The sequence below is a fragment of the Manis javanica genome, chromosome 4, assembly GCF_040802235.1.
Source record: "Manis javanica isolate MJ-LG chromosome 4, MJ_LKY, whole genome shotgun sequence".
Lineage (NCBI taxonomy): Eukaryota > Metazoa > Chordata > Mammalia > Pholidota > Manidae > Manis > Manis javanica.
Window position 1 is genome coordinate 121,221,675 of NC_133159.1, and position 19,622 is coordinate 121,241,296.

Sequence of the window (19,622 nt, forward strand, 5' to 3'; positions counted from 1 at the left end):
GATATAACTTGCTTAGATTTTCATGACTAATAGGCTATATGTATTTTAAAGATTATGTCAAGGTTTGAGAAATGCCCAAGATAAATGAATTGACATATTTCAAAAAGTACTGCTATGAAATTAGTTTTTATTTCTATTACCAATTAAGACACTTTTACAAATTTATGGAACACAACAAAAGCAGTTCTAAAAGGGATGTTGTTTACAGCAATATAGGCCCACCTCACGAAACAAGAAAAACATCAAATAAACAACTAAAGAACTAGAAAAGAAAGAATATATAAAACTCAAAGTTAATAGAAGGAAGGAAATAATAAAGATCAGAGCAGAAATAAATGAAATAGAGACTAAAAACACAATAGAAAAGATCAATGAAATTAAGAACTGGTTCTTTAAAAAGATAAACACAATTGATAAACCTTTAGCAAGATCCAAGAAAACAAGAAAGAAAGCCCAAATAAAATCAGAAATGAAAAAAAAAAAAGGATAAATTCCTAGACACATATGATCTTCCAAGACTAAATCAGGAAAAACTAGAAAATCAGAACATATCAATTGCTAATAATGAAATTCAATCAGTAATGAAGAAAACTCCCAATAAACATAAGTCCAGGATCAGATGGTTTCACCAAACAGGTTTCTACCAAAATATTCCACCAAACATTTAAAGAAGAATCCCTACCTATCCTTCTCAAAATATTAAAAAAAAAACTGAACAAGCTACCAAATTCATTCTATGAGACTACCCTAATACCAAAACAGAGAAAGTCACTACAGAACAAGAAAATTACAGACCAATATCCCTAATATGGGGATAGACATCAAAAATTGGTAGTTGCAAAATTCCTCAACAAAATATCAGCAAACTGAATTCAACAATACATTAAAAGGATCATACACAATAATCAGGTAGGGTTTATGCCAGGGAGACAAGAATAGTTCAATATCTGAAACATCAATCAATGTGATATGCCACACTAACAAAACTAAGGATAAAAGTCATTCCCACAGATGCCTGGGAAAATGCAGAAAAAGCTGAAAAAGCATTTCAGGAAATTTAACACCCATTTGTGATAAAAACTCGACAAAGTGGGTACAGAAGGAACAGACCCCAATACAAAGGCCATATACAACAAATTCACAGCAAACATCATACTCAATGGTGAAAAGTGGGAAGGTAACAAAACAAGGATGCCCAATGTCATCACTTTCATTTAACACAGTCCTGGAAGTCCTAGCCACAGTAATTAAGCAAAAAAGAAATAAAAGGCACCCAGAAGAAGTAAAACTGTCATTACTCACAGATGACATGATATTCAATATGTAAAATCCTAAAGCTTCCACCCAAAACTGTTAGAACTAATAAATTAATTCAGTAGAGTTGCAAGATACAAAACCAATATACAGAAATTTGTTGCTTTTCTATATATTGATAACAATCTATCATAAAGAGAAATTGAGAATGCAATCCCATTTATTACTACATCAAAAAGAATAAACTACCTAAGAATAAATTTAACCAAGGAAGTGAAACAACTGTACTCCGAAAACTTGAAGACACTGATGAAAGAAATTGAAGCCAACATAAATGGAAAGATATACTATGCTCCTGGATTGGAAGAATTAATACTGTTAAAATGTTCAAAGCAATCTACAGATTCAATGCAATCCCTATCAAAATACCAATGTCATTTTATAAAGAATGAGAACAAATAATCCCAAAATTCATATGAAGCCACAAAATACTCTGAATAGCCAAAGTATTTTGAGAAAGAAGAATAAATTTGGAGGTATTACAATCTCTGATTTCAAACTATACTATACAGCTACAGTAACCAAACCAGCAAGGTACTGGCACAAAACAGACACACAGATCAATGGAATGGAATAGAGAGCCCAGAAATAAACCCATGCTTATATGGTCAGTTAATCTATGACAAAGAAGGCAAGAATATACAATGAGGAAAAGACAGTGTCTTCAATAAATGGTGTTGGTAAAACTGGACAGCCACATGCAAAATAAAAAAAAAAAGAAAGAAACTGAACCATTTTCTTACATTATATACAAAAATAAATTCAAAATTTCAAAATATATTAAAGATTTAAGACCTAAAATCATAAAATCATAAAATTCCTGGAAGAAATGACACTGGTCTTAGGGACAGATTTTTTTGGATCTGTCTCCTCAGGCGAGGACAACCAAAGCAAAAATAAACAAGTAGAACTACATAAAACCAAAAAAGTTTTGCACAGCAAAGGAAACCAGTAACAAAATGAAAAGGCAAACTACTGAATGGGAGAATATATCTCCAAGCGATATATCTCATAAGGTGTTAACAGCCAAAATACATAAAGAACTCAATGTCAAAAAAAAATTGATTACAAAATATGCAAAGGTCCTTTACATTCTTCCAAAGAAGACATACAGAAGACCAATAGGCACATAGATGCTTAACATCACAAAGCATCAAGGAAATGCAAATCAAACCACAGTGAGATACTATACTTCATACCAGTCAGAATGGCTAGTACCAAAAAGACAAAAAATAACAAGTGTTGACAAGAATATAAGGAAACCCTTGTGAACTGTTGGTGAGAATATAAACTGGTGCAACCATTATGAAAACAGTATAAAAGTTCCTCAAAACATTAAAAGTAGAACTACATGTGATCCAGCACTTCCACTTCTAGGTATTTATTCTAGGCGTTTATCTAAAATGAAAATACTAATTTGAAGACACATGTACTCCTATTTTCATTGTGGAATTATTTACAATAGCCAAGATATGGAAGCATCCTAAGTGTCCACCAACAGATGAATGGATAGAGAAGATGTGGTACATATATACATACATATATACACAATGGAATATTAGCCATAAAAAAAGAATGAAATCTTGCCATTTGCAACAACATGGATGGACCAAGAGGGCATTAGGCTAAGTGAAATAAGTCAGAGAAAGACAAATACCATATGATTTCATTTATATGTAGCATCTAAAAAACAAAACAGAAACAGACTCACAGACTTATGGTTTCCAAAGGTGGATGGGAGTTGGGGGTGAGGGGATGGATGAAATTGATGAAAGATATGAGAGATATATCTTCCAGTTAAAAAATAAGTAAGACACAGGGATGTAATGTACAGCACAGGGAATATAGTTGATAATATTGCAACAACTTTGAATAGTGACAGATGATAACTAGACTAATTATGGTAACTATTTTTTAATGTATTTAAATATAGAATCAGTGTTGTAGACCCAAAACTATTATAATATTGTATGAAAAAAAGACTATTTTACAAATTAATATGGATGGCCTTCTATAATTTAAGGAGAAGAGGTACAAAAGGAAGTGCTGCTAAAAGAGAAAGTGAGGTGACTTTGTAGAAGTCTGTTCATGTTGGAGGATAGCAGAAGGAAACAATGAGAGGGTATTGGGTGAAAGAATCCTTTAAAAATTAAAAGATTACCAATTACTTACGGAACGGGAACAAAGCAAAAGTTAGAGGAAATTCGTTTCTATTTTGCAAATGTTTCAACTGCTTAAAGGAAAAAAAAAAGCATGTCTGTGTTATAATTAGTGAGATAACTTCACATTATATGCTTTGTAATGTAAAGCAAATATAAAGTAGACACTACCTATGCAGTATTCATGCCAAATGTTGATAGTCTGAAACCAATCATAAAGAAACACACAAATCTAGAATGTGAGACATTCTAAAACCATCCCTCAAAAAGTCAGTCATTGGGGTAAAAAAAAGATCAGTTAAAAGAATTCAACAACTAAAAGCAATGTATAATATGCTGATGTAATCTTCGATTGACAGTTAAAAAATAATTAATGTTGGACAACTGGGAAACCTAAGTATGAACTATACATTAGATGAAATAAATTCTTGTTAATATTTTTAGGTTTATGTTTTGGGTCTGGTAATGATATTGTGGTCATATAGAAGTATGCCCTCTTTTTTGGGAGATATGTGAAGTGTTCAGAATGAAATTAATGATATCCACAACTTATTTTCAAATACTCTAGAACATATATACATTTATATTTATTTGTATATATATATTTTTATATACACCTAGACTTACATATATATATATACACATACATATACACACACCTAGATCGATCGATCGATCTATCTATCTATCTATAAACACAGTTGACCCTTGATCGATCGATCTATCTATCTATCTATCTATCTATCTATCTATCTATCTATCTATCTATCTATCTATCTATCAACACAGTTGACCCTTGAATTACACAGGTTTGGACTGTGTGAGTCCACTTATATGTGGATTTTTTTCCAAGAAATGTAGTGGAAACTTTTTTGGAAATCTGTGACAATTTCAAAAACATTTTCTTTTCTCTAGCTTACTTCATTGTAAGAATACAGTATATAATACATATAGCATACAAAAACATGTGTTCATTGACAGATTGTTTAGGAAAGGCTTCCAGTCAACAGTAGGCTATTCATGCTTTTTGGGAAGTCAAAAGTTATAGGCAGATTTTTTGACCACATGAGGGGTGGTGCCACATTGTTCAAAGATCAACTGTAAGGGCCATTGTTCGAGGGCCACAAGTATACATACATCTAGAGGAGGAGCTGGGAGGTGGCAAAATGTTATCAGTGGTTTATGGAAAAATTTATGTCTGAACTCACATTTTATGTAAATTTTAATGTTGAATAATCTAAAAAGAAATCATAATTTCTATAGACTAATGACAAATACATTAGTCAAGACACATCAAAGAAGAGTCAAGCCATTTAGAGGCTTATAAAAATGCTGATTACATTCTTGTCCATCTATACAGGCCTCAAAAACTGGAACAGGTAGATGTCACTTCATTCAGTCTAGTAAAAAATTAGAGGCAGAGGTTTATCATCAGCCTGCTTATTCCAAAGATGAACAAGGAGCCTGTGAACTTTTTCTCCATAAAAGCTGAAAGTCTATTTCTCTCTTAAATTACCTGAATGCAAATATTCAGCTCTATCTGGGCTGCAACTGCATTTTTAAAACATGCATAAATCAAATATAATTCTTAGACAATGTTACACAGCAAAAACAATCAACTTTAGTACTGAGACAAGCCCTGTAAGTATAAGTAACAGTTTGCAGTTAACTCTTAGGGAATCATTATTGAATGTGTAAAATGCTCCACGTTTACATTTTTTTCTCACTTTTGAACTTATTGTTCCATTTATCTCTAATAATTACGATGAGTGAAAGGTCTTTCAAATTTTCCCAAGAATGCCTCGCCAGTAAACACCCATAAAGCCCAAATTTTAAATGCTCTCTTTTTGTATTCATACATACACACACCACTCATACATTTTACTTGTAGAAAGGGTGACATGAAAAGATCTACCAAAACAGAAACAAGGTATTGAAAACTACAACAATTCTAAACTATTGTCAATAACTAAAAATTTTCAAATGCAATGTTTTTCAAGATACAGTGACCAGAGTATAAATTTGCAATAGAACATAGAACGTATGTAATACTGTGCCTTACACTGTTTACAGATAGGAGTATACACAAAGAGAAAGATTGGATGTAAAATTTACTTTCAAATGACGCTGCAAATAAAACGTATTCAAGCTTTTGACAGAAGTGTGAAATTTGGGGAGCACTAAACCTACCCATCCATAAAAAAAATTTAAAAAGCTATTTAATATATAGCCTATAATTCCTTGTACTTTTCTTTTGCTTATAGCATTGGATTTGGAAATATATAAATCAAGAATAAAATCAAGAAATAAAAGCAGAGAAAAATTTTATTCAGTTCTAAGTTAAGCTTTAGTTTAAGAGTCTACATAGACTGCAACAGAAACTGCTGACAGTTTGTTGAGGCTCCACAAACTGCAGAACCCAGTTTCAGCACTTGACATAGCATGCTGGTCTCCAGAGAAGACACCAACACCTAGGGACTACAGACACTAAATTTCTAATCAAACACAAGTCAAAATCCAGGCTGTAGGAACAGTATATGCAAATACACTGGCATTAGCCAGGTAGGACATGTATAGGACAATGCAGGTCAGCCTCCATGAAGGGAAAGAGACTCTGGGTTGGGAAATATCTGAGACTCTACTTGCACTTGTCAGTGTGCTTCATTCATCTCTAAAAAACAAACCAACAATATTCAAAACACAGCCTCAGACTTTAGAAGACATACTGAGTTCTAAAAGGCACTCGGCTCTTCCCATTCTTTGCTCACTGGAAATCAGCATCACTTAGCGGCTGAAGGCACGTTACCCTGGGTCCAGTAATTACCTACTATGGTCAAGAGAGCATATGGGGTGCTAGAAACACAAAGAGGCCCCAGAGAACTAACCATAGCTTGATCAGTAGAGTTGAATATAATGAAAAACAGTAATCAGTGAAGACCACAAATGTTAAGTGGCAGGTAAGGGGAACAGAGTAAGACAATGAAACAGGAGTTTTAACTGGGATGATTATGCAGTTTCATGGATAAGCTAGAACCCAAATTTGGTCTTCAGGGAAGTGGAAAATATTCTAATGTGGTGAAACTGTATGACCAGTGGCAGATTCCTTAGAGACGTAGGACCAAAGGGCATAGGCTCTCTGTGCAATGCCTGTCAAGCAAGAACGGTTGGCCTTTGCACTTACTGCCATGTATGGCCTACACCCAGCATCTCGTGTCTTGGCAATGGAGTCCACAAGCTGTCCACTGATGCCAAAGTCACAGAGTTTAATATTTCCACTTCTGTCCAGAAGAATATTGGAAGGTTTGATATCTGCAAGAGACAGATGTCATTCAGTATACAAATAACAGATGAGCTTATATTCTAAGCACTTTAAGCAAAAATAATGAAAAACCTTAGACAACATAAGTGATTAGGTCCTTAAAATTCAGACATACAGATGAGAAAAATAAGAAAACAATTTTCTGAATGCCAGTGCTTAAAAACTCCGTATCAAAAAATGCTTCATAATAAATTTAGGCATTTATAATGTTTTGTTTTCATCAAAAGTCATATTCATTTACTTGTTTCAAATTCATTACTTAATAGTCAAAGTATGAAGAATGAGTTTCATCTATAAGAGTAAGCTAAGCTACTTTACAGTATATGTCAAAGACTATACAACTAGATACAAAGTACACAAAGCATAAACCCACAATTTAGTTAGAGTTTTATCTAATTTAGAAAAGTATCCAGTCCAGCACATCTAAAAGGCTACAAGCTTTGGTATTAGAGAAACAAAGGTTCAAAATCTAGGTCTGAAATTCACAACGTGACCTGAAAGGCAAGCTGCCACTTCACAACCACAACTTCCTTGTCACAAAATGAAAATAATTCCTACTTCAAAGGGCTGTGGAAATTTAAAATACCTAATACAGTACTTGAAACATTACATGTCCTCAACAAATGCATTCACTTAATAATTATTTCTCCTAGAGAAATAATGAATCTTATCTTTGATGGTTTCATCAAATTTCTCCCAACTAACCCTTTCTTAGAGTCATCCCTGAGAAACTAGATTCCTCTTTACCACTGCCAGCACGTGTGAGCTCTCCTGCCAACGTGAGGAAGCCAAATCCCTCTCACTCGGCTCTCCAGGTTCTATACAGTCTGACCAAACTGGCCCCTAAGCTATCACCCATTCCTCACCAACAACCACCTCACTGCCACTATATGCTGACCAGCTATCTAGCCTGTTCTCTCTTTTGCTCACTATCCCCATCTCAATCCTTTCACCCACTTCACTGTCGCTATCATAGCTCAATAAATAAAACTAATTAAGGATAAAAATAAATTACCAAAACATCTGTCTATAATTCAGAAGGTGACCTACAAAGAATCCAGGGAACATCTCTCAGCATTACTGACACAGCCAATTGCCTATCAAGCATCCATTGCTAACCACGCCATCCTTTCTAATGATGCCTGCATTTTTAAAAATTATTTTATTTTATTTTATTTTGTTATCATTAATCTACAATTACATGAAGAACATTATGTTTACTAGGCTCTCCCCTACCCCAAGTCCCCCCAACAAACCCCATTACAGTCACTGTCCATCAGCATAGTAAGATGTTGTAGAATCACTACTTGCCTTCTCTGTGTTGCAAACCTCCCCTTTCCCCCACCCCCCACATTATACATGCTAATCATAATACCCCCTTTCTTCTTCCCCGCCCTTATCCCTCTCTACCCTCCCATTCCTCTCTACCCTCCCATTCTCCCCAGTCTCTTTGCCTTTGGTAACTGTTAGTCCATTCTTGGGTTCTGTGATTCTCCTGCTGTTTTGTTCCCTCAGTTTTTCTTTTGTTCTTATACTCCACAGGTAAGTGAAATCATTTGGTACTTGTCTTTCTCCGCTTGGCTTATTTCACTGAGCATAATACCCTCTACTCCATCCATGTTGCTGCAAATGTTACGATTTGTTTTCTTCTTATGGCTGAATAATATTCCATTGTGTATATGTACCACATCTTCTTTATCCATTCATCTACTGATGGACACTTAGGTTGCTTCCATTTCCTGGCTATTGTAAATAGTGCTGTGATAAACATAGGGGTGCATCTGTCTTTTTCAAACTGGAGTGCTGCATCCTTAGGGTAAATTCCTAGAAGTGGACTTCCTGGGTCAAATTGTAAGTCTATTTTGAGGAACCTGAATATTGCTTTCCACAATGGTTGAACTAATTTACATTCCCACCAGCAGGGTAGAAAGGTTCCCCTTTCTCCACAACCTCGCCAACATTTGTTGTTATTTGTCTTTTGGATGGTGGCCTTCCTCACAGGTATGAGGTGATATCTCATTGTGGTTTTAATTTGCATTTCTCTGATAACTAGCGATGTGGAGCATCTTTTCATGTGTCTGTTGGCCATCTGAATTTCTTCTTTGGAGAACTGTCTGTCCAGCTCCTCTGCCCATTTTTTAATTGGATTATTTGCTTTTTGTTTGTTGAGGTGCATGAGCTCTTTATATATTTTGGATGTCAAGCCTTTATCGGATCTGTCATTTATGAATATATTCTCCCATACTGTAGGGTACCTTTTTGTTCTATTGATGGTGGCCTTTGCTGTACAGAAGCTTTTCAGCTTGATATAGTCCCACTTGTTCATTTTTGCTTTTGTTTTCCTTGCCCGGGGAGATATATTCATGAAGAAGTCACTCATGCTTAAGTCCAAGAGATTTTTGCCTATATTTTTTTCTAAGAGTTTTATGGTTTCATGACTTACATTCAGGTCTTTAATCCATTTTGAATTTACTTTTGTGTATGGGGTTAGACTGTGATCCAGTTTCATTCTCTTACAGTAAGCTGTCCAGTTTTCCCAGCACCATCTGTTGAAGAGACTGTCATTTCCCCATTGTATGTCCATGGCTCCTTTATCAAATATTAATTGACCATATATGTTTGGGTTAATGTCTGGAGTATCTAATCTGTTCCACTGGTCTGTGGCTCTGTTCTTGTGCCAGTACCAAATTGTCTTGATTACTGTGGCTTTGTAGTAGAGCTTGAAGTTGGGGAGTGAGATCCCCCCCACCCCCCACTTTATTCTTCTTTCCCAGGATTGCTTTGGCTGTTCAGGGTCTTTGGTGTTTCCACATGAATTTTTGAACTATTTGTTCCAGTTCATTGAAGAATGTTGTTGGTAATTTAATAGGGATTGTATCAAATCTGTATATTGCTTTGGGCAGGATGGCCATTTTGACAATATTAATTCTTCCTAGCCAAGAGCATGGGATGAGTTTCCATTTGTTAGTGTCCTCTTTAATTTCTCTTAAGAGTGTCTTATGGTTTTCAGGGTATAAGTTTTCCACTTCTTCGGTTAGGTTTATTCCTAGGTATTTTATTCTTTTTGATGCAATTGTGAATGGAATTGTTTTCCTGATTTCTCTTTCTATTGGCTCATTGTTAGTGTATAGGAAAGCCACAGATTTCTCTGTGTTAATTTTGTATCCTGCAACTTTACTGTATTCTGATATCAGTTCTAGTAGTTTTGGAGTGGAGTCTTTAGGGTTTTTTATGTACAATATCATGTCATCTACAAATAGTGACAGTTTAACTTCTTCTTTACCAATCTGGATTCCTTGTATTTCTTTGTTTTGTCTAATTGCCATGGCTAGGACCTCCAGTACTATGTTAAATAACAATGGGGAGAGTGGGCATCCTGTCTAGTTCCTGATCTCGGGGGAAAAGCTTTCAGCTTCTCGCTGTTCAATATAATGTTGGCTGTGGGTTTATCATATATGGCCTTTATTATGTTGAGGTACTTGCCCTCTATACCCATTTTGCTGAGAGTTTTTATCATGGATGGATGTTGAATTTTGTCAAATGCTTTTTCAGCATCTATGGAGATGATCATGTGGTTTGGTTTTTGTCTTTCTTTTTGTTTATGTGGTGGATGATGCTGATGGATTTTTGAATGTTGTACCATCCTTGCATCCCTGGGATGAATCCTACTTGGTCGTGGTGTATGATCCTTTTGATATACTGTTGAATTCAGTTTGCTAATATTTTATTGAGTATTTTTGCATCTACATTCATCAGGGATATTGGTCTGTAATTTTCTTTTTTGGTGGGGTCTTTGCCTGGTTTTGGTATTAGGGTGATGTTGGCTTCGTAGAATGACTTTGGGAGTATTCCCTCCTCTTCTATTTTTTGGAAAACTTTAAGGAGAATGGGTATTATGTCTTCTCTGTGTGTCTGATAAAATTCCGAGGTAAATCCATCTGGCCCAGGTGTTTTTTTCTTGGGTAGTTTTTTGATTACCGCTTCAATTTCTTTGCTGGTAATTGGTTTGTTTAGATTTTGTGTTTTTTTCTTGGTCAGTTTTGGAAGGTTGTATTTTTCTAGGAAGTTGTCCATTTCTTCTAGGTTTTCCAGCTTCTTAGCATATAGGTTTTCATAGTAGTCTCTAATAATTCTTTGTATTTCTCTTGGGTCCGTCGTGATGTTTCCTTTCTCATTTCTGATTCTGTTGATGTGTGTTAATTCTCTTTTTCTCTTAATAAGTCTGGCTAGAGGCTTATCTATTTTGTTTATTTTCTCCAAGAACCAGCTCTTGGTTTCACTGATTTTTTTTCTACTGTTTTATTCTTCTCAATTTTGTTTATTTCTTCTCTAATCTTTATTATGTCCCTCCTGCTGACTTCAGGCCTCATTTGTTCTTCTTTTTCCAATTTTGATAATTGTGACATTATACTATTCGTTTGGGTTTGTTCTTCCTTCTTTAAATATGCCTGGATTGCTATATACTTTCCTCTTAAGACTGCTTTCTCTGCGTCCCACAGAAGTTGGGGATTTGTGGTGGTGTTGTCATTTATTTCCATACATTGCTGGATCTCCATTTTAATTTGGTTGTTGATCCATTGACTATTTAGAAGCGTGTTGTTAACCCTCCATGTGTTTGTGAGCCTTTTTGCTTTCTTGGTACAATTTATTTCTAGTTTTATACCTTTGTGGTCTGAAAAGTTGGTTGGTAGGATTTCAATCTTTTGGAATTTACTGAGGCTCTTTTTGTGGCCTAGTATGTGGTCTATTCTGGAGAATGTTCCATGTGCACTTGAGAAGAATGTGTATCCTGTTGCTTTTGGGTGTAGAGTTCTATAGATGTCTATTAGGTCCATCTGTTCTAGTGTGTTGTTCAGTGCCTCTGTGTCCTTACTTATTTTCTGTCGGGTGGATCTGTCCTTTGGAGTGAATGGTGTGTTGAAGTCTCTTAAAATGAATGCATTGCAGTCTATTTCCTCCTTTAGTTCTGTTAGTATTTGTTTCACATATGCTGGTGCTCCGGTGTTGGGTGCTTATATATTTATAATGGTTATATCCTCTTGTTGGACTGAGCCCTTTATCATTATGTAATGTCCTTCTTTATCTCTTGTCACTTTCTTTGTTTTGAAGTCTATTTTGTCTGATACTAGTACTGCAACACCTGCTTTTTTCTCCCTATTGTTTGCATGAAATATCTTTTTCCATCCCTTGACTTTTAGTCTGTGCATGTCTTTGGGTTTGAGGTGAATCTCTTGTAAGCAGCATATAGATGGGTCTTATATTTTTATCCATTCAGTGACTCTATGTCTTTTGATTGGTGCATTCAGTCCATTTACACTTAGGGTGATTATCAATAGGAATGTACTTATTGCCATTTCAGGCTTTAGATTTGTGGTTACCAAAGGTTCCAGATTACTTTCCTTACTATCTAAGAGTCTACCTTAACTCACTTAGTATGCTGTTACAAACACAATCTAAAGGTTCTTTTCTATTTCTCCTCCTTTTTATTCCTCCTTCATTCTTTATGTATTAGGTATCAAATTCTGTACTTTCTCTCTATCCCTTGATTGGCTTTGGGGATAGTCAATTTAATTTTGCATTTGCCTCACAATCAGCTGCTCCACCCTCCCTACCATGATTTTACTACCTCTGGTGACAGCTATCCAACCCTAGGAACACTTCCATCTATAGCAGTCCCTCCAAAATAGACTGCAGAGATGGTTTGTGGGAGGTAAACTCTCTCAGCTTTTGCTTATCTGGAAATTGTTTAATCCCTCCTTCAAATTGCAATGATAATCTTGCTGGATAAAGTAATCTTGGTTCCAGGCCCTTCTGCTTCATGGCATTTAATACATCATGCCATCCTTTCTGGCCTGTAAGGTTTCTGCTGAGAAGTCTGATGTTAGTCTGATGGGCTTTCCTTTGTATGTGATCTTATTTCTGCCTCTGGCTGCTTTTAACAGTCTGTCCTTATCCTTGATCTTTCCCATTTTAACTACTATGTGTCTTGCTGTTGTCTTCCTTGGGTCCCTTGTGTTGGGGGATCTGTGGATCTCTATGGCCTGAGAGACTATCTCCTTCCCCAGACTGGGGAAGTTTTCAGCAACTACCTCCTCAAAGACAGTTTCTATCCCTTTCTCTCTCTTCTTCTTCTTCTGGTATCCCTATAATGCGAATATTGTTCCGCTTGGATTGGTCACACAGTTCTCTCAATATTCTTTCATTTTTGGAGAACCTTTTTTCTCTCTGTGCCTCAGCTTCTTTGTATTCCTCTTCTCTAGTTTCTATTTCATTTATTGTCTCCTCCACTGTATCCAACCTGCTTTTAATACCCTCCATTGTGTTCTTTTAGCAATTGAATCTCTGCCCTGAATTCATTCCTGAGTTCTTGGATGTCTTTCCGTACCTCCATTAGGATGTTGATGATTTTTATTTTGAACTCCCTTTCAGGAAGAGTCACAAGGTCCATATCATTTAAATCTTTCTTGGGAGTTGTATTAACAATTTTACTCTGGACAAGGTTCCTTTGGCATTTCATGTTTGTATATGGCGCCCTCTAGTGTCCAGAAGCTCTATTCTGGAGCTGCTGAGCCCCTGAAGCAATGTCAGGGGTCGCAGGGGAGCGGTACTGGTGCCTGGGGGAGGGAAAGAGCTGTTCCCCGCCTCCTGGCTCCTGTGCCTGTCTCCACTGCCTGAGCCAGTGGGCCGGGCACATAGGTATAAGTTTTTGTCTCAGAGCAGCCAGATATGGATCCCTGCTTTCCACAAGCAGCCGGAATCCCAGTCTCCCCAGGAACTCTGCCTGTATTAACTTTCCAATCTGGTAGTCATGCGAGTCTCATGAAAGCACCATGAAATGTAGGTTTGTGCTCCCAGAGCAGATATCTGGAGCTAGGTATTCAGCAGTCCCAAGCCTTCCACTCCCACCCTGCTCCATTTGTCTTCCTCCCGCCTGTGAGCTGGGGTTGGGGAGGGGCTCTAGTCCGTTACCCCATTCGCTGAGGTCTGCTCTTTTCTCCAGGTGTGTGCAGTCTGATGCCGTCCTCTTTCCTGTTGCTTTCTCAGGATTAGTTGCGCCAATTAAATTTTCTGATTGTATCCAGTTTTTGGAGGAAGCGTCTGTCTCTCCTCTCACGCCGCCATCTTTAATCTCTCCCTGATGCCTGCATTTTATGATGCATCCATCCTACTCTGTGTAGCTCTAGCCACAACTCCAAAAAGTAGGTCAGGATGGTCTGATCTTATCAGGGTAGGAAAGATTTCCCCTCTCCTAAGACGATCACACAGGAAAAGCATGCTTCTTCCTCAAGAGGATAGCATGTCCAGAGGTGACACTGGGGCCTGCTTTGGTTGTGGGTAGCTGAGGATGGCACCAACATATTAAGGAGGGCAGAGCTGAAAGAAGAGAGCTTGAGCCCTGCTCATACTGTGCTTGAAGCCACCCAACCTCTGGACTTACTGTCACAGGTAATGAATTTCCTTGAAGCAGAAGCCATTTATCAGGATATTCTGTTACTCTAATTGCAGCAAAAAAGCTAACTGATCTGAATTGATAAAAGACTGCTCTAAACTCATCACTTTATTTAGTCATAAGAAAACCCAAGTTATTTTTAAGACTTTTCCTTTTATTCAACTACTCCTCAGGCACTCTTATAGTACTTTACTGTGATTGGTGAGCATCCCTAAGGCAATGACCAAGTGCCCTAAAGAGGACCCTCTCATGACTATAAAACACATCCAAAAAAGAACAAGATGAACTATAAGTAGGATAAAATAATTTTGTTTAGGGACTTAAACACTAAATGATTTTAAGCCAAAAGAGAAAACATGAAGGCTACCTAAATATTTTTTTAACAAGCATTAAGCAAGACAAAATTAAATGAAATATTCTAATGTTCAATGTTAACTAATTTCAATGGTAGGGATCAACCTCAAATTAAAATTCCTAAAATTACTTAAATAAATGTTTCAATTACTAATTTCTTTAACCACTACAAACTATGTTTCTTAGAATTCAAGGTTTTTCACTTTCCTAAATATGGCCTTTTACTTTGTGTCTTATTTATTGTTAGGCTGACTCACACACTGCCATGTACTTCTTAGGTTTATCCATTACAAATTTACTGAGGACCTTGTGGGCCTCTTCAAAGCTACCACGGAATCTAGCATAGGAATAAACAGAGTAACTGTTTACTATTTGCTGAATTAAATTCAAAATTCATACTGCCCTCCATTGCGCCTGTGTCTAACAAGGCTAAGATCACTGGTTTCACAAATACAAATGCCTTAGAGGAGTTTCAATGTATGATACTAATTAAAGTCTTTCGATTTCCAAAAATATCCTCTAAAGTAAATAAGAAACACTTGATAGGCATAGTATCATGCTATTGAAATACTCAAGGGTACTGTCCCTCGGATTCTTCTGTGAGTGCCCATGAGACCAGCTTTGTGCCTTACTTATATACACAGAGAAAGAATAATTATCTATCAGACAAATGAACAATTATTTATTAGGAGTAATAAGAACTTGCAGCAAAATCTATTTTCATTTCTAAGTCCAACATGCTAATTAGACTGAATTTATAGAATCCCAAAAGGGAAAAAAAACTAAATTAGTAATAGTTTTAGGGTCCACACAGTATATTTTGCTAAAAATACAAATATTTCAGAAAATCTTATATAGTGACACTGTAATTTTCAATAACTTTTTCCTATTAAGGATAAATGTTCATTTATAGCCTATAAAGAACAATTCATACCCACCTCTGTGAATGATTTTCAAGTTTTCTTTTAAGTGGTTTAGTGCTTTCACAGTCTAGGATGAAAAAGCAGAGATGGGATAAACAATTTCCACTTAAACAGCACCACAGTTTATCATAAGTAACAGCCCCCACAGACCTACACATTCTTTTACACTTAATATTTCAATATTCTGTCCATTTTTTATGTCAATCAAAGATGCTGAATGATGACTTCAGATCTGAAAACCTAGTTGCTTTTACATGTTGTTACAACACCTAAAAAAATCCTAGTAACTTCAAGTTTTTTAATGAGTCTTTAAACAGTTGTATAATGTTTCTTCTACTTCCAACTTTTCAAGAATATATCTATTTAGCATGAGATCATCTAATAGACTTGGTTTCATCATCAATCCTAATTTAGTAAGTTTTTGCAAATTCTCAGTTTCTCACAATCATTCACCCTCACTGAGTACTGAGCCTTCAAAGCAAACTTTGCGAAGCCAGATTTTCCAAAGCTCTGCTCAGCCACTACTGCAACTTATCCAGAATTTATCCTAGTGTTCAAACACTGCTCTTGATCAGAAAATCAGAAATTTCTTCAGGAATTCAAGGAACAGAGGCTTGACTTAAAATTCCCACAACTTCAAACAAAAAGAGAACTGAAGAACAGACCAGCCGTTTGCTATGGCAAGATGGAGCCTTTGCTGCCATCCAGGTGCTGGGGTTAAGAAACAGAACACGCCAACCTGCAGTGTTCCAAATAGCTAGGCTTGTGTGTTCACTGGGTTATTCATTAGCAGTAACAAGTTTAACACACAGTAATTTTAAATGTCATACTTAATGTAAAGAGTGACCACTAACTTTAGAAATGCAGGCAAATATATAATAAATGATTTAGTAGTGTTATATTATACATACTGCAATACACGATAAAATGATTTTATCTCTTTTCCAGTTTCATGATCACCCTGTTGTATAGTGGTTAAGAGCAGAATTCTGGGATCAGGCTGCCTAGGCTTAAGTCATTTATCACTTACAGCTGTATGAACTTCAAAGCAAACTAATTACTTAATCTCTCCATGCTTCACATTTGTCATCTGTAAAAAGGGGTCATAATATTAGTCACGGAGAGTCGCTATGAAGATAAACATCCTAAGACTTTGGCCTGGTGCAAATAAACATTCAATAACCATTAGCTATTATTATTATTCTACTATTGTTCCATTATAATTATTATAAATAGTAACAAGTACCAGGATAATAGTGGGTTTGACATACTCTAGAGAGATGACTAAACTATTAATATAAAATTTCACATACCTGTCTGAACAAGGAACAAATTTCTAGTAAAACTTGGCTTCTTTCTATAAAATTATACGAAAGGGGCTATATCTTAAATTTAACTTATAAAACACTCAATTTAAGCATTATTTGGCTAAATAACTTAAAATATTAACATGAAATATATTAACATGAAATTTATTAAGTCTTAAGATTATAATGACTGTAGAGTTTAATCTTATTTTTAATATTCCAATTACATACACACACCTCTTACAACTAAAACACAGTCCATAAATTGTCTATATATGTTTAACATTAACTCTTAATGATTACACAGGATAAACTGGCGACTAAATGGAGAGCTATATTGCAGATACAGGATGCAGGGAAGAAAGAGATAGGAAATTACATCAACTAGAATATTTGTCTTACATCATCCTATAAAATTTATAGGACAGGTCATGTCATTAGCTCAGATTCTCAGGGGTTTCTAAGAATCTTAATAATTTTACTCTATCAAAAAGAATTTCTTTTGAAAAATAATCTGAACAACCTTTGTCAAGAGCAAGAAAGAAAATGATCATGAATTCACTTCCAAATGTAAACAGAACATATACGAAAGAGTACCTCTTTTTTTTTTGGTACTCTAGGAAACGTGAATTGACCAAATTAATAGTAATGCTGGTTACTGAAATTGCTAGTCAAAAATTTAAGTAGTTTAAACTGGAAAGCCCAAATCTTAAACCACTGGAAATATACTTTGTCAAAGACTTTCAATTAAGATATTTCAAGGAGAATGCTGTGATTCTGAGTAATTTTGGGATAACTGTGATTATATAACCTATTTAAAAACAGCTAAAGCAACAGGGAAAACAGAACAAAAAATTGCTTTTTCTTATCTTATTTACAATACAGTTCATTGTGATTTTAATGAGGAGAAAATTGTAGAAATACAATTTTTCAAAATATGTAGACCATATTTTGAAAATTATTCTTATAACTTGTATTAATATCCCCACAGAAGTGCTTTGTCTCTTTTCCTATTACAAATGGGTTTCCAGAAGGTCAATAGCACCTGTGAAGGACATTCAGATATGTGCATTCAAACATCCAGCAGCATCTTTATATAAGTACAGAATGAACAATCTGAAAACCAGGTACTTACTGCTAAAGTGATTTTGCCTAAAATTTCTTCTGGAATAACATCATCTAATACACTATATACATATTTGTAAAACTTATCAAACGAGGTAGACATGAGTTCCATACAGATCCAACAGTCACCCTATAAAATAACAAACATCTGTTATTCTTATACATCTTAATATTAAATACTATGTTTCCTTTACTTAAATTAGAAATACGGTTAAGGAAGCAATCTTCTCTTTTTTTATTAATCTCAATATAACAGTAATTTTTGCTTCCTTATTCAAGCTCTGGGCAGAATATTCTCCTGTTTAAACACAAACTTATTTGCCCAATGTTCCCCACTCTTATGGTTAGGACAGAAACAATCTTATACAGAAAACTTTTGTGCCTTTATAAAAACATCCAAGTTTGCCAGAATTAAATGTTAATATAGAAAATATGTGAGAAACTGTTCATTCTAACAAAGAACACAGAATATATAATCTCAAGATACTATAAAAATGTTTAAATCAGGAAAAGAGAATGAAAGGAATGCATAAAGTAAACCCAATGCCTCAAGTCCTTGCTCAAATGCTACTCCTCAGTGGCTAACACTGAAATGCCTGACTCATTCGGGAGCAAGTCACTCTGTCCTCAGCACGCCTCACTCTGCTCTGTTCTGTACAGCCTTTATCATCTCCCAGCATAAAATACAACATACTTATTTATCATGTTTGTCACCAATCTTCCCCATGGAAATATACACTCCACCAGGACAAGGTCTTAATAAATGTTCCTAAATGAATGAACACTGGCTGTAATTCAACTAATCATTCAAAAACTATGGGCAGCATTATACAGTGTTTTAAACCGATCTGAAGGCAATCTGACAATGAAACAAGAGAAACAAAAGGGTTGAGCCCCTTTAATAGAGTCATTCCAATGACTGGAAATCTAACTTAAACAAACAGCCCATAAATCACAAAAAGAAAAAATAAGAACAAAAATAAAAACTACAAAACAAACTATCTCAAAAGAGGAAATGGTACATTAATGGGATTATCTAAAATTAGATTATTTTGAAAACTATACAATTCATGAGAGGTATGCATGAGAAAACAGACTATAAGCAGACACCATGATTATGATGTAAAAATATGTGCATGTCTGAACAAGGACTATAAAGTACCTTGTGAGAGTGAAAACAGCTACCATGATGATGACAAAAATTATCTTAAATGATTTTGAATGTTGTTACTAATGCATCGATCCTCCTACTGTATCCTTGGAGATTTTCCTCCACAGATCTCACCCCTCACCCTGACCTGGATTGATTATGTAAGAGATTAATACCCATTAAAGTAAAATGGCTTGCCCGGAACAACACTGCAAATCGTATATAGCCATGAACAGAATCTAGTTTACTTAACTCCTTTCTCCTAATGACACCCATGGTGCGGGACACTTGGCCTATATGTAGAAAAGGCACATGATGTGACGAACACTGAGATGAGTGACAGCACCTTGCACTAGGACCATCTGCATTCACGTAGCTGTACAGTTTTACAGAATGCTTACTTGTAAAGCATATTTGACACAGTAAATTTTTACTTATATTTCCTTTAGGTCTTTCTTCTGGGTCTCTTCTTTCTATTGAGAGAGTCATTCTGCAAGACATCACCTTCACCCAAAACACAT

The 19,622-nt window shown here is 35.6% G+C and overlaps 1 protein-coding gene across 3 annotated transcripts in view; it reads right to left on the bottom strand.

The window, feature by feature from the left end:
* Nucleotides 1–19,622, bottom strand: part of MAP2K4 (mitogen-activated protein kinase kinase 4) — a 128,242-nt gene that overhangs the window by 23,028 nt on the left and 85,592 nt on the right. For 2 of the 3 annotated variants that reach the window (XM_037001384.2, XM_037001385.2), the window contains 3 exons: nt 17,962–18,081; nt 15,535–15,586; nt 6,655–6,782 (listed from right to left, as the gene is read on the bottom strand). In XM_037001384.2, coding sequence (XP_036857279.1) covers nt 6,655–6,782; nt 15,535–15,586; nt 17,962–18,081 — 300 coding nt within the window. The remainder of the gene's footprint in view (nt 1–6,654; nt 6,783–15,534; nt 15,587–17,961; nt 18,082–19,622) is intronic. The other variant, XM_073234760.1, reaches the window with a different exon arrangement.